The sequence below is a fragment of the Mus caroli genome, unplaced genomic scaffold, assembly GCF_978045245.1.
Source record: "Mus caroli unplaced genomic scaffold, Mus_caroli_1 scaffold_16, whole genome shotgun sequence".
Classification (NCBI taxonomy): Eukaryota; Metazoa; Chordata; class Mammalia; order Rodentia; family Muridae; genus Mus; species Mus caroli.
Genome location: NW_028227271.1, coordinates 23,514,998 through 23,539,538, shown reverse-complemented (window position 1 = coordinate 23,539,538; position 24,541 = coordinate 23,514,998). Strand labels below are relative to the sequence as shown.

At 47.6% G+C, this 24,541-nt stretch overlaps 1 protein-coding gene across 1 annotated transcript in view; it reads left to right on the top strand.

Annotated features, from left to right (window-relative positions):
* The window catches only part of Grap2 (GRB2 related adaptor protein 2), an 80,112-nt gene that overhangs the window by 45,737 nt on the left and 9,834 nt on the right, over nt 1–24,541 (top strand). Inside the window, exons 2-4 of the mRNA XM_021184080.3 lie at nt 5,880–5,971; nt 16,401–16,492; nt 20,575–20,694. Coding sequence (XP_021039739.1) covers nt 5,894–5,971; nt 16,401–16,492; nt 20,575–20,694 — 290 coding nt within the window. The 5' untranslated portion in view covers nt 5,880–5,893. The remainder of the gene's footprint in view (nt 1–5,879; nt 5,972–16,400; nt 16,493–20,574; nt 20,695–24,541) is intronic.

The window sequence follows — 24,541 nt, the reverse complement described above, 5'->3', positions numbered from 1 at the left end:
GTGTGGGAGAAGATGGTGTCTAATTCTCTTCCATCCAAGCAAGGCTGCATTTCATAGGTGCTAGGCTCTGAGACAGTTTATAAGCCTCACAGCTCACAAGGGACAATGGGGACAGTCACCAAATCTGCCTAGATAAAGATTATAAGGCCTCAGAGGGAAAGAAAGAAAAAAAAAATGACAAAGTACAAGCCACAGTTTAGGGTGCACCATTGCCCTCTGTTGGATTAAATAAGGCAGGCTCCTTCGAGCGGGTGTATGCTTCAGTGTCTCCAGCTGAGTTTGCTGGTTAGTCAGGGCACCTTAGAGTAGGAAATTAACTGTTCCTTGTAAACTTAGATACCCAGGTCCCTTCCTCTGATGGACTCAGATGTAACTCAGGTGATAGGTTATTAATTATGCTTTTATGAATGCAACAAACACTTATGAAATATCAACTAAGCATTGCCTGGGGATTGTACAGACTCTAACACACATACCTACTACATATATGTTGCTTAGGGTCTACACACGAAGGACCTGTGGTTGTTGCAGTTTTGTGGATGAGACAACACAATACCCAGGAAGCAAGCAGCCTCTTGCAGATTCCAATTCATGTCTATGGATGGATTCCTAATCCTCACTTCATTAGTTTATAGTCTCTCCCTTTAAGAAGTCTACTGCTAGCCAGGCAGTGGTGGCGCACGCCTTTAATCCCAGCACTTGGGAGGCAGAGGCAGGCAGGATTTCTGAGTTTGAGGCCAGCCTGGTCTACAGAGTGAGTTCCAGGACAACCAGGGCTACACAGAGAAACCCTGTCTCATAAAAACAAACAGACAAACAAACAGAAAACAAACAAACAAAAAGAATAAATTAAAGAAGTCTACTGCTAAGCCTATTGTGGTAGCACATGCCTAGAAGCTCAGCAGAGCAGGAGAAACAGGAGTTTAAGGTCATCCTTGTCTACCTAGCCAGCTTGAGTCCAGCCTGGGATACGCAAGACCTTATCTCAAGCACTAGAAGAAATGAATGCCAGTGTTCACGAATAAACTTTGACTGGAACACAACTGTACCCATTCATCTGCCATCTGTGGTTGACCTAGAGGGCTACAACATTACACAACAGAGACCATACCACTCAAAGCCAAAGGTATTTACTATAGGCCCTTTCCAGAAAAAGCCTCCTGACCCCTGGTCTACACGCCAAGGTAGTCCCTTCTGTCTCTAACAGCAGTTTTGTAAAGCACTTTCAGAGCCGAGCAAGATGGCCAGGTAATGTTTACTTGGCCCCCTGGGTGGGGAAGCTAGAGGTGACACACAGGTGTGTTCTTTTTAAGACTGAATGCGCACAAGCTCTGACTTTAAAATGGATTAATTAAAAGATGGTTATTTGCATAACAAAGTTTCCTTTCCATTTCGAAAGGGTTTCACCGCAGGGCTCCTTTGTAGAGTGAGTCTCTATAATACATGCTAATACGATTCCATTTACAAATACTCTATTCAGAACAACTTTCCAAGAACGTTCCTATTGTGTACAGTGGAGCCTAGCTGTAATCACCTCCCTCCTCCCCAGGCAGCGTAAGGTGTCCTACTTCTAAACAGTAATTGAGCTGACTTTCCGCTGTCTCCAAGAGGGGCTTCACCTGCTTGCACCGAGTCTTATTTGTGTAATCCCGGCCTTTAGAGGGCTGAGGCAGGAGCATTGCTTCAGTCTAGGTATTCCAGGCCAGTCTGATCAACATAGCAATACTTCAGGTGACTTTCTCTCTACATAATAATGACAATAAGAGAATAAAGGCTGGAGCCTCCAAATGTCTGTATCAGGAAGCATTTGGGGTAGAATAGGTGACCGGTACAGACTACTACAGAAAACAAATCGATAAAAACCAATCAATATTTACTGAATTGTTCTAGCTCTTCTTTGCACCCAAACCCCAAAGTTCAAAATTGGTAAACTCTTAATATCCTACATAGATAAACTAATAAAAATTCCATTTGTGGTTAATGCTCTGATAAATATGTGGTCAGCAATAATCATAAAAGTCATCTCTGTCTCTGTCTCTCTCTTTCTCTTTGTCTCTTTCTCTTTCTCACTGCAAGACATTCTGCTGTCTAAATTACAACCCAAACTGGGGCACGCATTCAAATGAGCACTATCCCCAGCAAAATAGGAAGTGGTCATGACTGATTCAATTTAGGACCCGGCTTCCTCTTTCATTGGGTCCTGAGCCTGAGTCTCACTTAGCTCTGTGCCGTTATGCAATTGCTCCTTTTAAGAGAGACATAAAATGGAAGCCTTGGCTATTCATAGCCAACTTAGGAGGAGCTGAAATTGTTCAAGAAGTTTCTTGCCTGGTACCATTTTGATGAAAACTAGTTCTTCCAACAAATCTATTTAATGTGGCTTCTAAATGGAGTCATGTTAAGGAACTGCCCGGTGCCTTTCGTTTGCATCTTGTGCCGATGAGGTTTTAAATGTAGATAAACATCCCTTGTACATCACTTGAATATTTTTCAGGGTGATATTTTTTTTCCCCTTAGTAAAAGCAGCTTACAAGGAAACTCAAGGGCAGAGATGATCAGCCCAGGCACTCCTGTGTGGTGTGTGTCACCCTGCCGGGAGGCTGATCTGCGTCTCAGGGCTGCTAATGGATGATGCGTGAGAGAGCCACGAAAGGCCAGCGGGAAGCAGGCTGGCATTAGAACCCCACAAATGGCATCATCTGTGGGGTACGGCTTGGGGAGGGGGGGGCAGGCCGCTGGAGGCGGCTGGCTGTCCCTGGAGGCTGCAGCCTCTCATGCTGTGTGGCAGGTGGCATTTCAGCCATTTCTAAAGCCAGCCCCTGGCAGGGACCCTGCACTGAGTCCATCTGTGAGGATGGAGATCTCTGGAAAGGGGGTCTCTCTCTTCATCTCTCCCAGAAGTCAGGAGCACTGAAATTACAGAGAACAGCATGAAGACACACGTTTGAATCCAGGCTATGCTCTCCCCACCTCCTTGCCTTCCTTCTTCCCTCATTCCTTTCACCACTACTATCCAACCCTGAAATCTAGTCATCTCTATAGAAATATAGAAATGTGTTTCCCAGGTGTAAAATGTAGCAGTGACAGGTGCAGACTGTTACAGAAAATAAATAAATAAAAACCAATCAATATTTACTGAATAAACTATATTGATAGTTCAATTTCCCTCTTCCCCTAGTGGTCCTTGTTAAACTTTTCCAAATCAACACTAATGAATATACAAGAATCAATATCTAAAGGTCCATGCCTTTCAACAGTCAAACTGAAGGTGACATACTACTACTAATGTTAGCCCTGTGACCCCAACCAAAGCACCCCCTCCCCCACCTTGAATATTGCCCTCCCATAAAACAGATTTTATCTCGCAAAGGGAAATGGGAGTGGATCTCAGGAAGAGAAGGCTTGTTTAGCTGGGTTTTCAGAGTCAGGATTAAAATGACAAGCTGGGGAGCTGTGTGATAGGTCTGTACCTCTGTCTCTGCCACACTGCCAACCTTCCCTGTGGGGTGGAGGAGACAGAAAAGTGACACTATGCAAGTCGCAATTCTACTTCTGTCCGGGCCTTTTCACCAAAGTGATGTACAGCTGTTGGGAGCCAGGCGCTCAGGTTTGACCTTCCCAAGCTCAAGGTCACGGCCAGAGCACGCTTCTCTCCTCTGCACTTTGCGTGACTTTTAAATACATTTAGCATTTGCCTCCCCTTGTTCTCACCTCGCTTATTAAGGTAAATTTATATGGAAATGGGATCACGGTTTTCAGGACCGTTCACCTGACACCTGATCTCTCGAGGTGACCAAGTGTCTACTGTGGATACCATGACGGTGACCCACAGAAGTCATGTCCCCCTGCAAACCAGAGGCAAGACTTTAATTCGGAGAAAGGGTTCCGGAGCGGTAACATAATGGGGTGACTCCATTCAGCAAAAGCATTTAGCCTTAAGGAAGAAGGGCAGAGTTATTCCTGTCTGCTCGGTGGGTCGACCAACATGTTCATTTGCCTCAGATGGACAGATCTTGAAGAAAGTGTACAGAAAAGAATGTATCTGGCTAGGGGGGAGAGGCAGAGAGTCTACAATGGCATCTTGTTTGGCATTTTATGAGTGATGCTTGTCTGCCTCTAGAGATTGGTAATGGTCACCTCACAATTCATCTTCAGGAAACAAAGCAGACTTAGGAAGTCAGCTTCCTAAGCCTCTCGAGAGCACCCTGCTTTCTCCCTGAGTCAGCCCGCACTAATCCACCAAGAGCTCCCTGCTGCACCCTGCCACCTACTGCTCCCTTCCTGGCTGTCCCCAGATCTCGCTGAGAGGGAGAGAAGCTCCTGAGGAAACTGCTTGCCTCCTCAGTTTCCTGATCACTGAGAGCCCACTAGGTCTGAGAGTCAACGTATTAACTCACCCAAAGGGTGAGAATTAGCGAAATTTTGTCCAACCTAAATGCCGAACCATCACTTTCCAGCTGCTGCCCTGACAGTAAGCTGTTTTAGCAGAGGATCAGAGGATGTGACAGTCCTGCTGATTAAGTGCCACAGTCAGGGAGGACAGTTTCTAGGAGATGGGCAACATCGTCTTCTTTTCTGCTTCAGGCTGCCTCAGCTGGGGAGGGATTTCTTCCATAAAATTAGGGCTGTCATTATTATCCTGATACAGGATGCCATGTAGCACAGGCTGGCCTCCAACTCACTGCAGAGCTAAGGATGACCTTGAACTTCTCATCCTCTGGCCTCTCCCTCCTGAGTCTGGGATTGCAGGGATGTGCCGCCATGATGTGCTGCCATGCCGGCTTATGTGGTGCTGGATACTGAATCCCTCATGCATACTAGACAAGCGTTCTATCCACAGAACTACCTCTTCAGCCCATACAGTTATTTTAAAACATAAATACTCTCCAGCTGTATTCTGTGCCGTATTTGCAACTATTATTTAACTCCATTTCACAACTTGATCCACTGAATATTAAGATTCCCATTCTAAAGGTGAGGAAACTGAGATTCTCAAAGATATCTGATATCATACAGCCATTTACATGCTCACAAGCACACATACATATACATGCATACACACATACACACACTCCACTCAGTTCTTTCTGTGGCATTCCCAACAATTCCTTGAATTTGAACCTTGTTCATATTTATTGTAGTATACAGGCAGACACAGTGATCAGTACATGGGAGTTTACTGTGAGACAGGTTAATTCAATTTAGAACTATGGAAATTGAAATTTCTGAGATGTACTTGGGCTACATCATGATGTTACAAGAAGTTGCCGGACCAACTATGTTTCCCAGATCAAAAAAACAAAACGCTTCCTACTGTCAAACTGGGCAGAAGGATGCCGAGTTCCCCATTGGCCAATACTGTCTAATTCTCTTAAATGATTCAGATGTAAAAGGGAAAATGGCATCTGTCTAATTAACACTGCCTGGTTAAATATAGCTGCCGAGGGACAGCCCCAGGACAGTGTTTACAGAGCAGTCTTTTCTAGCCCCCTGGGCCTCAAGTTCCAGTTGATAGCAAGCCTTCTGTCCTTATCAGTGACAAACAGAGATGGCCTCAGAAGCAGGGACAGGCCAGGGGCTGGGGGGAGGCGGTAAGGGAGTTGGGGGGCGAGGGGCTGGGCTGTCACTGGCTGTATTTCCTACTTCTGGTATCTAGAGAATGATTTGGGGAAGCAGATCTGGAAGGCTGCAGCAGCTCTTGTTGCAAACATGAGCTCTGGCCTCGCACAGCCTTCTCCACCGCCTGAGCCTAGCTCTCCAGCCTGCAGACATCCACTGGGCCACCCTCCTGCCCACTGCTGAGCCTGCCAGGCAGTGCCATCTGCTCTGCAGCCCGTCCCTGGTGGAAAGGCAAAATGACCACATTGTTTCTCTTCCAGCTTCTCGTCAAGACATGGAAGCCACTGCCAAGTTTGATTTCATGGCCTCGGGTGAGGATGAACTGAGCTTTCGCACTGGAGACATTCTGAAGGTAGGTAATGTGGGCTCCCAGGGGAGTAGTGAGGGGCTGAGGTTCCCTGGGCCTGGCCACCAAGGCCACCTAACAACCTATGCCTCTGTTGCTAAAAAGAGTGCAGACTTCTTCTTCTTTTTTTTTTTTTTCTTTCAAAACCAGATGTGGGCACATGCTCATAACCCTAGCACTCAGGAGGTAGAGGCAGGAGGATTAAGAGTTCCAATGCCAGCCTTGGCTACATAGTGAGTTTGAGGTCAGTCTGGGTTACATGAGACCCTGTCTCAAAACAAAACAGAGGAGAGAGAGAGAGAGAGAGAGAGAAGTGGGGAGAGGGAGAGAGTGCCAAAGTTTATTTCTAGGGCAATCTACTGACCATCCATGTGTAGAGAACTTCTGTGACTTTTAGCCAATACCAAGCCTTTATCCCATTAGTACTGCCTGGAAGACATGCAGAGGAACAGGCCTTTGCTATAGGGAGGATACAAGTGCTCCATCTCTCATCCCTCATCATAATAGCTCCCTAGTCGGGCAAACAAGAGAGAGAGAGAGTGTGTGTGTGTATATATGCACATGCTCATGTGTATGCAGATGTATATGCACATACATATGTGTACATGTGCACATGTGTATGCATGCCCATGTACGTGTATGCACATAAGGGTAGAGTCCAGAAGTTTATATCAGGCATCTTCTGTTAGCTTACAGGCAATTCCACAAGGCTCCTCTCAGGGACCTAGCAACAGCTTATGTCACCTACTGTCATTACCTGCTGGCTACCACCATGTGTGCCAAGTGTGTGTCAATTATAAAAAGGACTGCCCACCACCCCAGCTCACTTTCTGTTCTTGGTATTGTCTCTCCCCAATTCTCTCCCTTTCTGCCCTCTGCTCCACTCAGCCCCCCACTCCCACCCCCACCCCCCACCTCTCATGGCCTTTCCTGAAGTCCTCACTCCTCTCCCTTCCCCCAGCAAGCCCCCTTTATATCAGATCTGTTGCATGGCATAATTACTCAAGGGTACATCTTGGCATGAGCCCACCATGGCACCACCTCACCACACTATATAACATCCTTCCACCATAATTTTTTGAAGCACTATCTCTCACTGAACCTGGAGCTCACTAATTTGACTTAGGCAGGCTGACCAGTGAGCTCCAGTGACCCGCCTGTCTCTACCTCCCCTGTGCCTAGACTCATGCCTCCATAACCAGAGATCTGAATTCAAGACCTTGTGCTTGCATGGTGGGCTGTTTACTGCCTGAGCCCCCTCCAAGCCCCAGAGAATTCATCCTTAAAGGAGCCTGGCTCTGAGCACAGCCCAGTGCAGTTCCATAAAAAGAGAAGTCCATATCCCTCCAGATTGTTCCTTCTGAGCACCTATGTGCTGGACACCAGGTTGGGCAACAGAAATTCAGAGCTGCCGTAAGTCACCCTCCTTCTCCCACCTGTGGCATGGAGTGCGCACATGGAGTGTGCAGCACACATCTCTGATGGGCTATCGTAGACGCTCTCAGCTCGGTACTCAGGAGCATGCGTGGGGGAACATGGGATCCCACCCCGAAGGGTGGGCCAAGTGCAAGTGTGGCAGTGGGAACATCAGGAAACAGTAAACTCAAAGAAATGCAAGGAAAAGGTGCAGGTGGAGGCAGCCAGGGTGACTCGATGGAGCCCATGCATCCCCAGCCACTAAGGGGCTTCTTAAAATTTGCTTCCGGGCCCCATTTGAGTTGTAGTGGCCATTTGCGGAGCCGAAGTAGCATTGGACTTCTCCCACATCCCAAGTGTCTATAACATACTCCAAAAGCTAGCCCTTATGATTTTCAAAGGAATAGAAAAGCCCGTCCACAGGACATTCGGGAGTATGTGGTGGCAGGGGACCTATGTGACCTCAGGGCACCCTCTAAGAGCATGCCTCAGCTCTTGTCCTCAGTTGTCCAGGTGGTCCTCTCACAGGTCTGAGTCACCAAGGCCACTGTTGTATCTTGCCACAGAGAATTGTGGGCCATACAAAGGCCCTTGTTGGGGTGTCAGAGGGCAACCTGGAAAAGTGCCCACAGAACACATGCATGTAGAACAGAATGGCTTCATTTGTCATCTAACACCCACACACACCCACACCCATACCCCCCCCCCACACACACACAGTGTATAGCTTTCTAACTGGTTTCAGCATGAAAGACCTCATGCTATGGTTGACCCCACAGTGTCCCAAGTTTGAAGTTTTATAAGCTCACATAGGTTAGGCAACCAGTCGAGGAAATGGTGGCCTTCGCATCTTCAGACCCTTACTGAGGTCACAGAGACACTTGTCATGCGATGGTAAGTCTCCCCTCCCTCCTCTGTGGGGCACTGTGACCATTCAGATACCAACACATAGAAGTACCCCCTGCTCAGCCTAACTCCCGCCCCGTGTTCATCACACACAGACCTAATGCCTTGCTTAAGCGCCCCTGTTATCTTCTGTTATCCAGAAGAGCGAAAGGAAAAACAAGCAAATGAGCGTTCCCTCAGCTCTGTTCCCAGGCTGCCTCTTTACTGATTTCCTGTCCCTTTTGCTCAAAAGGGAGCAGTCCTCTTCCCCTCTTGGCTCCATGGCTCTTTGAAGTCTGCCTTTTATTTTGTGTCCTGGTTTGTTTCCTGTTGCTGTGATAGCAACTTGGGGAGGGGAGGGTTTTGTTTGACTTACACTTGCACATCAAAGTCCATCACTGAGGGAAGTCAGGGCAGGAACTCAAGGCAGGAACCTGGAAGCAGGAACTGATTCAGAGACCACAGGAGGAACTGCTCTCGCTGCTTAAGGACTCTTGGCTTACTCTACCTTAGTTATCCAACCCACCTGCCTAGGGATGGTACCACCCACAGTGGGCTGGGCCCTCTCACTCAATCATTAATCAAGAAGATGTCTCACGGTCTTGCCTAGGGGCCAATCTGATTCCAGTTTACATTCCTCTTCCTAGATGACTCTAGCTGGTGTCAAGTTAACAAAAACTACCCAGCATGTGCTGCAACCGCCTTCATGTGAGTTGAATGTTCTATCAAGACACCTATGTACCTTCCCCCTCTCCTAGTCTCTCAGGTGACTGGCTGGCAGCCCCTTGACTGAAGTCATTGCCTCCTGTCTTTTCCTCCTTCAATCATTCCACACACTGGTCCCAGAAGGAGACTTTTCTAGAAGACAAATCAGAGACTCTATTGGCTGCCCCTCACTGGGGCTCTTTCCCTTGCTCGATGGCACCCCTGTCTTGTTCTCTCTCCCCTCAACCTCTCCTCCAGGTCTTGTTTGTGAGTGTTCCTGTCCTCTCTCTAATCTGATATATCCACTCCCCTGAAGCTATGTCCTTGGCCTTCTGATTCTCTTTGCTCTGAATCACCTCACCCTCTTCTCTGACTCTGCGCTCAAGATAGCCCACTCTGTACCTTTCTCCCTCACTAACCCCTGCCTTGGACCCCAGAACCAGTTGTCTGCCGGATATTACCTCCTGCCATCAGGCTCACACATCCCCCTAGACCCACCCAACCCAACTTCCATCCAAGTTATTCTTCTGTCTGTAATAGATGTACCATCAAAGTTCAGTTGCTAGACACCTCTCTTGCCAAATCCTGGTGGTCAGGACTGCCATCAGCTGAGTCTATTTCGAACCAAGACTGGCACAGGGGATACGGGTACTATTGTGGCATCTCAGCAAACCTAGGAGGTTGAGAGCGAAACGGAGGCTGAGGGATTAAACAACCTGTCAAAATCACACAGAGACAGTGACTGGGCCAGGGCCTGCATGGAGCGCTCTCTGTTCCTTATGTACTATCTCTGTTCTAAATATATTTCTTTCCCTAAGTCCCCCAAGGGAAGAAAAAGAAAAACTGTGATGCTAGAACAAAGGAACACAGGCTTTGTCACCCCATGAATATGGATTCAGTTCCCAGCCTGTGAGCTGTGTAGCCTGGGCCTAGGCACCTGCCAGTGTGAGCATCAGTGTGAGCCTCAGTGTGAACCTCAGTGTGAGCATCAGTGTGAGCCTCAGTGTGAGCCTCAGTGTAGGCATCATCAGTGTGAGCCTCAGTCGTGAGCCTCAGTGTGAGCCTCATCAGTCTGAGCCTCATCAGTGTGAGCCTCAGTGTGAGCCTAAGTATGAGCATCAGTGTGAGCCTCAGTGTGAGCATCATCAGTGTGAGCATCAGTGTGAGCATCAGTGTAAGCCTCATCAGTGTGAGCCTCAGTGTGAACCTCACCGTGAGCCTCAGTGTGAGCCTCAGTGTGAGTATCATCAGTGTGAGCCTCAGTGTGAGCCTCAGTGTGAGCCTCAGTGTGAGCATCATCAGTGTGAGCATCAGTGTGAGCCTCATCAGTGTGAGCATCAGTGTGAGCATCAGTGTGAACCTCACCGTGAGCCTCAGTGTGAGCCTCAGTGTGAGCATCATCAGTGTGAGCATCAGTGTGAGCCTCATCAGTGTGAGCATCAGTGTGAGCATCAGTGTGAACCTCACCGTGAGCCTCAGTGTGAGCCTCAGTGTGAGCATCATCAGTGTGAGCCTCATCAGTGTGAGTATCATCAGTGTGAGCCTCAGTGTGAGCCTCATCAGTGTGAGTATCATCAGTGTGAGCCTCAGTGTGAGCATCATCAGTGTGAGCCTCATCAGTGTGAGCCTCAGTGTGAGCCTCAGTGTGAGCCTCAGTGTGAGCATCATCAGTGTGAGCCTCAGTGTTTGCCTCTGTGAAAGGATGGCCTATCCTGCAGAGTCTAGGAAAGGAGTTAAAGGTCATGGTCCAAAGCAGACACTGAGCAAGCAGTGGCCATATTATCATGACGACACGCCTTCCTGCTCTCTCCACCAACGGTTCTCGGAAGCCGTTGTCTCCTCTCTCTTCCTCCCCAGTCAGGCTACGCACTGGTGCCAGAAGGACTCTTCCCAAAGACAAAGCAGATCAGATCATATCCTTCCTCAAAAGCACTCCCATTACCATTACCAACTCATTGAAATCTAACCCTTATCTAGTCTCATCACCCTCACGGGAGGCCCGTGTGTACACACGTACTCACAGCACACATCTTTGAGGTAACCCCTCTCCATTATCTGTTTCCCAGCATCTCACACACTTACAGTGTTGCCTCAGACAAGCTGTCCTTTCAGGGCCATCTCTCACCACCACAGTTCCTTACCACATGTGATTTTTTTTTAAGGTTTTATTTATTTTATGTATGTGGATACATCATCACTATCCTCAGACACACCAGAAGAGGGCGCCAGATCCCATTGCTGTGGTTGTGAGCCACCATGTGGTTGCTGGGAATTGAACTCAGGACCTCTGAAAGAGCAGTCAGTGCTTAACCGCTGAGACATCTCTCTAGCCCCACCACATGTGATCTTAATTGCCCATTTCCTTGTTGGCTACCTCACTGGCCAAAGTTTTGTAGGGATGAGGGTTACACATACTTCAGCATCTCTAGAAGCAGAATGATGCTTATTATTAAGTGAGATGAGTGAATGAATGAATGAATGAATGAATAGTGGGTTCTTCCATTGAGAAACTCCATGAGAGCAGAGAGACTCCAGTTCAACACTGTGCCTTCCCAGCATCTTTCACAAGCCACATCCCCGAGCATATGTCTTGACCTGGGGAATGTCATCTATGTGGCCACTTAGAGTCCCATCAGCAAGTCAAGTCTGCCCACCTTTCCCAGGTTTGCACGTTGCAGCCAGGGCTGCAAAAGTAAACCACAGAGAGCCCGCGCCAGAGCTCTTGTGTCTGAATGGTGGCCATTAATGATCATGTCAGTCATCGCAAGCCTGCGAAAACATGCCCAGGGACCTCTGCAGACCATTTCAAGGACAGCTCTTAAGTGCCCTAGAAAGTCACTTGGAGGTGCTCGGGTTGATTGGCCTTCAGCTCGAACGATTAGACAGACTTTTTCATTAGAGAAGTACAAAGATGCGTTTGGCTAGCTTTCCAGCGATCCTCTCCCACTCCTTCTCTGCCTTCCCAGCTAAAACAGCAGGTGGGACGGCAGACAAGATGGTGGACAAGGAGCCTCTACCAAAGGGGCTTGCTCCTTGTCCTCCAGGGAAATAAACAGTTGGAAAGGAATTGGGGGATCACACTTTTCGTGTTCATACCTGTGGCTATACAGGGTACCGATCTACACTGGGATCCGCCTGCAGCTTTGGAAAATGGCTTTTGACCCAGTTTGTTCCTCCCTGTTTCTATAATGTGTCCAAGTCGACCCCATTTCTCCCTACTAAGAGAGGCCTAAAAGCACCGACTTAATCCCACACAATTAACTTCTGCGATGCCCTGGCTTTCCACTGTGCCTCTAAGAGCTGTACTTCCATCCAATTTTACATTTCTTCCCAGCTGTACTTCCGGCCTTTCTTCCCACATCTAGCTTATTCTCAGGCCATGTAACCCAGAAAATTATTCTCTTGGGGAATATTTGAAGAAAGACGGCACAGCAGTTTAAGTGTAGAACTTCGTGTGTCTGGGCCGTACTCTTTGCCCGGGCTTACGTGAGGGGTACAAAGAGATAGGAGAACTGAATCGATGGAGAGATGAGAACAGGAAGCTCTGGGACTCAGGGCCCACACCAGCAGGAGGAAGCCATCACCCCTCAAAAGAAAAAAACAAAACACTTTTCTCTGCAGAAAATGAGAGATTAAAAAAAAAAAAAAAAACCCAACCTTCTATCTACTATAAAATGCCTGTAAATTCACCTCTCTGGAAACATAATCTCAGGCAGATCAAGCCCCAGGTGGTAGAGACAATAGCTGGCAGTCCCGGACAATCTTTGGTTTCTGGAGGAAGTAGATGACTGCTGGCCATGATTACTTGAATTGCGCTGGTTTCTGGTCAGAAGGCAAGCTATGTAGGGTGATTCGTACTGTGATAAGCCAATTTCCAAATGGCATCTCTCTCCCTCACCTCTGCCCCATTAGGATTTGACGTTGGTTACCCTGGCCAACCCCCACCTCCCCCAGGGTCGACTGTGACAGGAGAAACTAATTCCAAAGCTGTCAATTCCGGAGCAGCGCATGGTGCACCGAGGGGAACGAACGTTCTCGTGCTTTTTAAGTGGATACACGATGCCGCAGCTGAGTTTCCTCGCCTTCCCTTGACCTAGTTTGTGCCTCCCCGCCCCCTCAGTCCCCCCAGCACACACAGACCCACACCCATCCTCAGCAAAGCTGAGAGACACATTTGATGTTAGAAAGTTTCTGTTCTCAGCATTTCTCGAGCTCAAATATGGGACATGCTTTTACTGCTTCAGAGACAAATGATCACAGCCCGAACATTCATGAACAGTGCTTGCAAGAATTACAAGCCCTTCCATGTCCAATAGAACTTGAGTCCTCCCTAATAAAGAAACAGTATTAAACGTGTGTGTGTGTGTGTGTGTGTGTGTGTGTGTGTGTGTGTATGAATGTTTGCCAGCTTGGTGACCCAGGTATTTGATCCCAGCAATTGGGAGGCAGACACAGGCAGATCTGAGTTCGAAGCCAGCCTGGTCTATGGAGCAAGTTCCAGGACAGCCAGGGCTACCTAGAGGAGCCCAGTCTGGAAGGGGAAAAAAAAATACCCATACATATTCCTGTGCCAGAGGTCTGTCTGTCCTCACCTAAGCTCTGTAAGGCTCCAGTGAGCTGCTACATTTCAGATGGCTAATTGATTTGTCCTGTGTCACACAGCTAATGACAGAGCTCAAGCTAGAAACCACATTTTCCTGTTCCAAACCTGATGGCACTTTTCTTCCATCTCAGCAGTGATATCAGAGGCAATGCGGGGCATAATGGTGCCACTTTTTGTTGTTGTTGTTGTTTTTCGAGATAGGGTTTCTCTGTGTAGCCCTGGCTGTCCTGGAACTCACTCTGTAGACCAGGTTGGCCTCGAACTTAGAAATCCTCCTGCCTCTGCCTCCCAAGTGCTGGGATTAAAGGCGTGCACCACCGCTGCCCAGCCAACGGTACCACATTTTTAATCCCAACACTGGAGAGGCAAAGGCAAGCTGGTCTCTGTGAGTTTGAGGCCAGCCTAGTCTACATAGTGAGTTCCAGGGCAGCCAGGGCTACATAGTGAGACCCTGTCTCATGAGACAAATTCAACAGTGGAGCCTAGGCCTGGGGGTGAAGCTCAGCTGCAGAGAGCTCACCCGGTATTCAGGGAGCCCTGGAGACTTTTCCCAACACAGCATAAAATAGATGGGGTGGTGTCTGCCTGTAATCTCAGCACTCAGAAGATGGAGGCAGGAGGATCAGAAATTCAAGACCACTCTCAGCTGCTTAGGGATTCGGTGGCTATATGAAACCCTGTGGCAGGAAGGAGAGGAAGGAGAGAGGGAGGGAGGCATTAGCTTTTGATGTGGAAGACAGAAATCCAAGGGTTCCAGGGCTTCCACTGGATGAGTCTTGGAAACCCCAAGTTACCAGCCCCCAGCTCTCTCCTACGTCCAACACTCACATCCACAGCACACTGAGGGTTTCTCCGCGGTTGAAGGAGTGCAGCCGGAACTCACCCTCTACAAGCTGAAGCCCACGGGTCCCTCCTGCTCCTGCTCCTCTCTATTTCAGTGAGACATCACCACCCACTCAGTCTCCCAAGCTAGAAACCCAAAGTTTTCCCAGAATCCCCTTCTCCCTCAGCAACCCTAAACGGTTACAAAACCCTGCTCCTCTTTTCCTTCCTCGAATCCTCTGAAATAGGTCTTCACCTCTCCTTAGCTCAGACCCCATGGTCCCTTACCCGGTGGGCTACGCCCATCGCCCTCTGTCCTTCCTCTGGTTTTACCCCACCCCCAGCTCCTCCTCAAGGCTCCTCCTCAACTCTCATTCTTACTGTCATTTCCTGGCTTAAAAATCTTTTTATCAATCTGAAGATAAAAATCCAGAATTTTCAACCATAGGCTGCAAGGCCCCTTGCTTCTAACCTCCCCCAGCTAGAGCGAAGACGCCAAACTCCAAGAATGTACCTCAGACCCTGTTCTTGGGTCATCACAATTGGCCCAATTAGCCATTCGTTGCCTAGGGAAGTCTCCAGGCTATCTTTCCCATCTGCCCTCTGCTCTTCCTTTCTGCCCTAGCATCTCCACCCATGAAAACATTTTCAGCTACCAGAAAGAGAAGCAAAGAGTTAATATTTCCTCCAAGCCCAGAAACCAGAGGGGGAGAGGAACCGAAAAGTGGGGGTGGGAGGGAAGGGAAGGGGAGGAGAGGGGGAAGGGGCTGTTGGAAAGTGACACCAGAGGTTTGGTGGTACCATCAAAGGTTTCCCAGTCTCTAATGCTGCCACCCTTGGGTAGAGTCACTGTTCTAGTCTAAGCCCACATACTTTAGAAGCTTTCTAAGTGGAGATGGCAAGTATTTTCAAGGGTGTCTTGTTTTGTTTTGTTTTGTTTTTTTCTGAAATCAATGAAGATACATCCAGCCATGTCTCCTGAGTAAGTGAGTGGCCAAGGCAGGCAACCACATGTGGGTATCTGTCAAGGAGGGCCCTATAGTAAGGAGACAGAAGAATTCTTCGTTTTGTCTATGATCTGGTGCTAAGTTTATAAAGGGCCTGGCAAGTGTCTCTGTAGAGAGCCCTCCTCCCTCTCAAGTTCTCACTCTATTGCCCTGGAGCTCACTGCTATGTAGCTCAGGCTTGCCTCCAACTGACAGAAATCCTCCTGCCTCACCTTCCTGAGTGTTGAGATGACAGCCATGAGACACCATACCCGAACTGTCATCCCAAATATCCGGAATCCCATTCCCACCATTTTCAAAATTCAAAATGAGAATATGAAAATATGAAGCGTTAACAGTTTAGAAAGCTGGTCTCCCTTAGACATTTAAGTTTTAATCTTCTTGTTTAAAAAATAAATTTTTTGGTCAGACATGGTTTTTATACTTCTATAACCCTAGTACTTGGAAGGTAGAAGCAGGAAGATCAAGAGTTCAAAGCCAGCCTTCGTATCGTAGCGAGTTCCAGGCCAGCTTGGGCTACACATGGACTTCTCTCAAAAAAAAAAAAAAAAAATTAACAAATGAATTAATGCATTGGTGGCTGATAAGACAGCTCAGTGGGTAACTTTGATCCCTGGGAGCCACAAAGCAGAAGGAGAGGACTACCAGAAGTTGCCCTCCGGCCTCCTTAGATGTTCTCTGGCGCACTTGTGCACACACACAGTGGCAAGCACACACACACACACATACAGACATGTGAAGAACTAAAATTGTAAGAAGAGATGCAGGGCAGTCTCTGAGCGCCAGGTCTGAGCTCTGGTGGGTGACATGAGTGGCAGCATAAGTGGAGAGAAATGATGGTGGAAAGAGAAGCCAGATTCTAGAGAAGTAAGTGGTGGTGTTCCCTTCTTCCCCACTAAGCCCTGGGGCTGATGTTCCATCCAATCCCTTAGACTCTGCAGCCCCTTCCTGCTGCTTGGGGTCCTCTCATCAAAATCCTTTGTTCTTTTCCATCTAGATACTAAGCAACCAGGAGGAGTGGCTCAAGGCGGAGCTCGGAAGCCAAGAAGGATATGTGCCTAAGAATTTTATAGATATCGAGTTTCCTGAGTAAGTATTCCCAGCCTGCCAAGATGGCTCTACCCACACACGCTCCCCTTACTTTTTTCAGTTGTCACTAAAATTATCTATGCATACCCAAGGAACTGTCAGAAATGGCTGCCTTTGGAGATCTCCCTCCCCAGCCTCCAGAACCCCGCAGCGGAAGGCCATGGTGGGAGGAAGGTTTATTTGCATGGCATCACATTCCCTTTTGAAGTTTACACCATGTGCATGAATCGCCTATTTAATTATATATATGTATATATGTACACATAGAGAGAGGGGCAGGGAGGGGGAAGTTCGTTAAAGTTAAAATCACCTATAACGATTGCAGTTGCAGGTTCTCTAAGAATCCCAAAGGGGGCGCTGTTGGACATCACTTGTCAAAAGCCAGTCCTGCAAAGTTCTTGACTGCCTAATATGGCTTTCCACCCTAAGCAGGAATCCCAAACTCTATCCTCTTGCTCACCCCAGTCTGGGGTGGGGGTGGGGGAGATGGGCAGGGGAGATTCCCTCCAGAAAGAGGAAGTGAAACACAGATTGGGCTGTGTTTGTCTCAAGAATTGACCACAAGGGTTAGATAGAAATCTAATCTTGTCTCAGAGCCAGGGTCGAGCCCAAAGAGCATAGGCTTTGTAAGAAAATCATAGTAGTATTGGTGACTCAGGCAGTCACCTTCTGTGACCCAGGAGAGACCACTGAGCCAACAAGTTAACCACTGACTGCCCCCCACCACCACCATGGGTCCTTAGCGCTGCTGTCATCTGCTAGGGGGCCACTTGAGCCCAGTCAGTCTCCCACCTACCTCTCAGCTCTGTCGACTTCCTCCCAGGGAACCCACGAGAAGAGAAGCACCTTGGTCCCCTCCCCAACCCTCATGCCCACTCCCACTGGCCCAGCACCTCCAGCAGACAGGCAGACAACATTCAGATGCAGCTGCGGGTGCCTCCAGCAGTCGACGCCCCCCCCCCGTCCCGCCCCACTGCTCCCCATCTATTCTCTGTACTCAGCTGACAGGCTCGCTGTAGTCACCACCTCCCCAGCCAAAGACACAAATGAAAAACAAAACCACTGTTGCTCCCAACTCCTCCCAGTTTTCTTTTCATTCCCTCAAAAGTGTTGGCTTTCCCTATTACGCTATTTTCAACTCTGCGCAAGAGCCTATCCTCCGAAGAACCCCCAGACTCCCACCAACGAGCCAGCTACAAACTGCATCCTTACTATCTCAGGATAGAACAAACTCTGCGACCTCCACAATGCCTCTTCTTCCGGCCTCCTCCCCTTGGGGCCTCCAGTGCCCTGGCTTCTCCTCAGGCTCTTTTGCTAGGTCCTCCTCACCCTGCCATCCCCCACACTCTTCTCCAGTAAACCTTTCTTATTACCATTTTATTTTCCCCAGTCGTTGGTGTTACATGAGTATAGAAAATGTAGAGGCCAGAGAACACCTTCATGTGTCACCTGTAGGCTATCATTCACCTCTCGTGATAGGGTCTCTGCCTGGTCTATTACTTGCCAGCTAGTGAGCCTTGGAGCTCTGCCTGTGTTGGTCTCCCCAGTCCTGGTTACAGGCACCTGTCCCTATGGCAGGCTTTTGTGTGGGTGCTGGGGATTGTGACAGTTCAGGTTGTCATGCTTTCAAAGCCATCTCCTGTGACCATTTTAAATGACTTTCCATCCCCAGCATCCTGTCCACTCTGTTTCCATTTTCTCCCCCGGCTCATAATCCCCTGGCACGCCATTTTTTATTATTCTGTTGTTATTGTGTGGCTCCTGGGCCACCTAGAATGTCAGTTTGCTGAGAGTGAAGTCACTTGTCCGCTCTGTTCACCACTATTTTCCTAGCACCAAGAGAATGGTCCCAGGTGTTCAAAGATGATCAATAAAAGCCATCAGACCCGGCCAAGGTTGGGGGAAAAGGTTATCCCAGCACATACAGTTATAGGAAGTGGAATCAGAAGTTCAAAGCCAGCCTCTAACATATAACAAGCTTAAAGTCAGTCAGGGCTACATGAGACCCTGTCCCCCCAAAACAAAAGTAATAGGTTGGATGTGGTGGTGCACACCATTGATTCCAGGTGCTCGGAAAGCAGAGGCAGCCAGATCTCTGTGAGTTCGAAGCCAGCCTGGTCTACACAGGGAGGGAGTTCCAGGATATCCAGGGTTGTATAGATATATCCTATTTCAAAGTAATTAATTAACTAATACAAACAAAAGTATGAATAAATCATGTCAAATAAAGTGAAAAAATAAGCTTTCAAATAATAAGGAAGATTGAAACCCTGTCTGACACAAAATGTACGGAAAATTTTGGAAGTCTTAAAAAAAACAAAGATTCCATACTCTAATCTAGTTAGAGAATGTAGCTTTTCTAGATGCCTCTGCCTTTCTAAAGGTCTCTGCCTGTTGCCTCTGCTGCAAACTTCCCTTTGAGCTATGGCTGCGGTGGCACACGCCACCTGCCTACTCCTGTCACTACTGTGCCTTCTCCGTGTGGCAATCAGATGCTCAGCCCTGCAGAGGTGTGGGACACCAGAAACCCCAGGCTCCAGCCTACTGCTGTGGCCCAGGGCTGGAGGAAGTGTCCCTCCTGTTATCTGAGTCTGGAGTCAAGGGTCTCAGATCCTGTGAAGCACAGAGGCCTGCCGTGCATTTGTCCTAAAGGGACTCGAGCGTTAATTAGCCTTCTGACAGCAGCAATTAGAGCAGCCATCTAGAAGCGATGTGACAGGGTCCAACCTCTACTGGCTGTGATGGAAACTCTCATTCTAGAGCAGAGAGGAGTTTGTGCTCTCCTGGCAGAAGCTGCAGCCACTGATCACCCAACCTAGTGTGCTTGACTTTTTTGGAACATTCCAGCCACTGCCGCCCTGACCGGATGTGCTCTGGGAAATTTGGTTTCTCTTCTACATCTCTGTTCCCTCTGTAAAGGTTCATCAAACCTAGATTCACTTTTTTTTTTTTTTTTTAGGTAAATGACCTCGAAGTGCAGGGAATAGCTCACAAAAGAGTTAAGGAAGTTGGCTGCAGATGTTGCTGTTAGAGCTGCTGAGCTCCAAGTGTTTGTAACATTTCCTGGGCTCTTGGCAGTCTCTGCTGGACACAACTGTCAAGCCCCTGAGGCTTCTGTGTTAGCCCAAAGAGCCTGAGCCCCTGGATGCTCCTGGGGAAAAGTGCCCAGCCACTGGCATCTCAGGAAGGGAATGGGTGCCCAGGCCTTGTCTTCCAGCCTGGCCTGACGCCCTGCCTCCATGCCTACAGTAGCTCTTCTTACCCCATGCATTCTCTTCTCCTGGTGGCAGGCGACTTCATCCCACCGGGAGCCAATCCCACATGGCCCCACATGGTACAGCAGCAAACTTCCATGATTCAAGTTTCCCAAGCTAGAGAGAAACTTCTGGAGGGAGAAGAACAAAGAGAGCAAGTACAGAGCAGTGGGCATTGCTTCCCTGGAAGCAGTTAGCTGCCATTGCTAGGTTTTAGAATGCATGCCAGGGCTGGTAGGATGGTTCAGCGGGTAAGAGCACTGATTGCTCTTCCAAAGGTCCTGAGTTCAAATCCCAGCAACCACATGGTGGCTCACAACCATCTGTAATGAGATCTGACACCCTCTTCTGGTGCATCTGAAGACAGCTACTGTGTACTTATTTATTATAATAAATAAACCTTTGGGCTGGAGCAAGAAGGGACTGAGTAAACGGGGCCGAGACTGGAGTGAGCGGGGTTGGCCAGAGCAAGCAGAGGTCCTAAATTTGATTCCCAACAACCAGATGAAGGCTCACAACCATCTATGCAGCTACAGTATGTGCTCATATACAAGAAAGAAAGAAAGAAAGAAAGGAAGGAAGGAAGGAAGGAAGGAAGGAAGGAAGGAAGGAAGGAAGGAAGGAAGAAAGAAAGAAAGAAAGAAAGAAAGAAAGAAAGAAAGAAAGAAAGAAAGAAAGAAAGAAAGAAAGATCTTTAGAATGCATGCCCCAAACCCTGACTCACTGTCCCTGGCCTCCTCCCTCAAGTTACCCCTTTTCCATGTCCCTTCTCCCTCCGCACCACCATCACGTGTCTCAAAGAACTCTTTTTACCCTGTCTTGTAATAGGTGGTTTCATGAAGGCCTCTCTCGACATCAAGCAGAAAACTTACTCATGGGCAAGGACATTGGATTCTTCATCATCAGGGCTAGCCAGAGTTCCCCGGGAGACTTCTCCATCTCTGTCAGGTACTGACAGCTAAACCTGCCTTGATCCTTCTCAGCCTGCTGAAGCCACTGGTCAGAAACATGGTAGCATCTCTAACTACTGGACTATTTCTTCCCCAGAACATGTATCCTCTCAGCTCCTCCACACCCTGATTTCTGTTCAAAATGACCTGTGTAGTAGTCATACATACCTTTAATTCCAGCATTCAAGAGGCAGAGCCAAGGCTGATCTCTGTAAGTTCAAGGCTGGCCTGGTTTACATAGTGAATTCCAGGATAGCCAAGGCTACATATTAAGAACCAGTTGAAGAGAAAAAAAGAAACAAGTGTGTATTTATCTGTTTCCCTGTCCTGCCCAAATATTTTCAGAAAGCAAGTTGATATGTTTTATATGTGTGCTCTGAACAGCGCCAGACACAAGGAGTATCTATGGAAGTAGGAGAGGAAGAAGGAAAGGGACCTCCCACTTGGCTATATCTTAACCTTGTCTGTTTTTGTCAGTAGAGGGCCGAGGAAAGGCCAGAGGAGAGCAGAAATCCCACGATGCTGCTGGACCCAGAGCGAGGCTGCTTTCCCCCTGCAGGGTCACGGCAAAGCCAAATCGAAAAGAGCAGAACAGAGATGAGGGAGGCCCCCGGTGAGGGGGATCAGAGAACTTTGACACCGTAACCCTTGTGCCGCACCTTACAGGAAGTGACTCAGTCCAGGCAAGGATGTGACACAGACCTAAACTGAGAAACCCCAGCTCTGCATGCAGTGTGTGTGGTCAGCATGTCAAAGACTGCAAGTCAGAGACTTGACCACGTAATGCAAGAAATACAGCTCTTAGCAGAGGAGGCCAGAGCCTACACAGGACACACACCCCTGCCCGGTGAACTGACAGGCAATGCTACCCCACCTTAGTTGATAGGTTTCTAAAGGTGTGAGGCTTTATTGCTTCCATTGCAGAATCTAATCTCTGGTGATAAACTGGCTACTTTGTTTAGAGAGAGAGAGAGGAACTTTTAAAGCATAGGCAGGAAGGACTAATGGGCCAGTTGTCTCTAGGCTTGTTCACCTCAGAGTGTACTTAATGTCACAACCTTGTCACATTGTCTCCTTAATGTCATCAACTTTGACATCTTGCTAAAACAAAAAGAATACATATATATATTTAGTGTGTGTGTGTGTGTGTGTGTGTGACATATGTGGTAGCTGGGGCACATATTTGCACATGTGGAGATCAGAAGATATATTTAGGGAATTGAAGCTCTCCTTCTACCACGTGGGTCCCCGAGACTGAACTTGGGGAATCAAGCTTGGTGGACGCCACCTTTACCCACTGTCTCAGTCACTGATCTGTTGTCGTGAAAAGACACCACAACCTGGCAACTCTCATTGACAAAAGCATGAAATTGGGGGATGGCTTCCAGTTTCAGACTGAGTCCATTATCACCATGACGGGAAGCCTGGCAGCGAGCAGGCAGACATGGTGCTGGAGAAGTAGTTGAGAGCTACATCCTGCTCTGTGGGCCAAAGAGAGAAAGAGGTGGGGAAGAGGGAAGGAGAGACACCCTAAGTGGCACACTTCCTCCAACAAGACCACACCTCTTAATCCTTTCAAGTAGTGCCATTCACTGGTGACTAAGCATTTAAATACAGGAGCCTATGGGGACCATTCTTATTCAAACGGTCACACCCACTGCGACTTGTCACTAGGTCTATGCTCCTAATTCTCCTTAACTAAAATTTCATATGTCGGGCAGTCGTAAATATTATTCAAGCCAATATTAATATCCCAAAGTCTACACTCCTTGGATCTTCATTAGAGAAAATTTGGTCTATAATTAAACCAACCAACCCTATTTTAATTTTATATTTTCCTTTTTTTTTTTTTTTTGGTAAAATTTTGTGTGTATGGATTTTGCATGTATGTCTGCATACCGTGTATATGAAGTGCATATGGAAGCCAGAAGGGGGCATTTGATCTCCTGAAACTGGATGCTGGGAATCCAACCCCAGGTCTCATGAAGAGCAGCCTGTACTCTTAACCACCAAACCAACTCTGCAGCCGCAATCAAACTTGTTTTTAAGGGCCTCGGTCACAAGCTACACCAAGCAATTTGTTGGGCTGAAGTGCATCTTTTGGTGCCTTTGAGTTTCAGAAACTTGATCTTGACTTTTTCAGCTAGGAATTATGGGTCATATTCCTTGACTGACATGAATCATATACAATGCTTAGCCTAGACTTCTCCCAGAGTCTTGCCTGGTATTGAGACAAGGCAACTTCTCGTGATCATTAGAGTACTTTCCACACTATCTTTTGAAAATATGTACTATACATCCCAAAGCAAAACCACTTCTATTTATTCTTTCAAATACTGTATGGCATGGACACAGAGGGCTAAGAACCCATGATGGTTCTCTTGCTAAGATTCGAGTCTTTTATATCTGGAGACTTGAGTCACATCCTTTGCTTTACCCTCCTCAATACCAGAGGTCATCCAACATTATAGACACAGATGTCAAGCAGCAACGTGATATTCATTGTGATTGCTGAGAGGGACTGGGTGAATAATTATTATACACAAGAAATACTTCCTCTCCTATGAGTTAAGATGCTGTATCTTGAAGAAAAGCCACTGTTAGTGTCCAAACTCCTAGGGAAGACTAGCAGTGATGGCCATGTGTCAGTTTCTACCCCAAATCACCTGGAAGAAGTGACTATCTAACCTTTGGCTTCTCTTGACTATGAACAGAACCCAGCTTAAAGATGAGAATAAAGGCCAGAATTCCTGTTCCCCCCAAACACAACCCCCCTAAAACTATCCCTGGGAATCCCCTACTTACCTTCAGAGGAATTTCTACTCCCCAAAGCCCTTAACCTCTTGACCTTCCTGCTGGAACCAGCCAATGACAGCACCAATACTCATGCAGCTATAACACGTGAACATACATCTGTTTGGAAAAAAACAAAACAAAACTTGATAGCCAGGACAGAGTGACTTAGCTGTGGAGAAAGACCAGAGCTGAGAGTAAAATCTATCCCCTTATTTTCAGATGGCTCATCCAAATACTGCAGACCCAGTACAGATTGTGCCTGACCACCTGGGCTCCTGACTGGTAGCAAAAGGCACGTATCTAAAAGCAGTCAGCATAATTTCCCAGCCCAGCTGGAATCAGACAGTGTTCTTCTTCAGGTTGGCTACCTACTGACCTAGACTAAGCCCTTGGGCCTCTCTCAGTCTTGGAATCCTTTCCTGTAAACCAGGAAAGGCCAAGCTCTCCTCAAGGTCTTTTCCGGTTAAAATCTACAACTCTATGTAATGTGTTTCCTCCCAAAGTACAAAGTACAAAGTTCCTCCTTACAGTCTTATTTATACAAAACATAAACTAAGACCAGATCACGATGACCTCATTGCATAGAGGGAAAAAAAAAGTGATTAACTCCTTAGGGGAAAGAATAGCTTCTTGCCAGTCAGCTCAGCTCTACACTTAAATGAGATGAGTCAAGCCATTTCTAATAGCAGGGTCTTTTTTTTTTTTTTAAATCCTCTTCTGCCAGTCTCTAGCAGAGGACAGAACTCTGATATTGCCCTCTTTCAAATAAACAGTATGAAAGGTCTCTGATTACTTACTCTTTACTGAGAACAGATCTGGAGAGATGACTCAGTGGTTAAGAACATAGAGCCCTGGCAGAAGATCCCAACACCCACTCCAGGGAGCTTACAACCTATCACTCCAGCTCCAAGAGGTCCAACTTCTGACTTCCACAGGCACCTGCACTCGCATGGCATATATCTGCACAGACATATACATAATTTAAAATAAAATTAAATTGTAAAGGTATCTGGAACATTTTCCTTTTCTTGACCTACCTTTTTCTACAT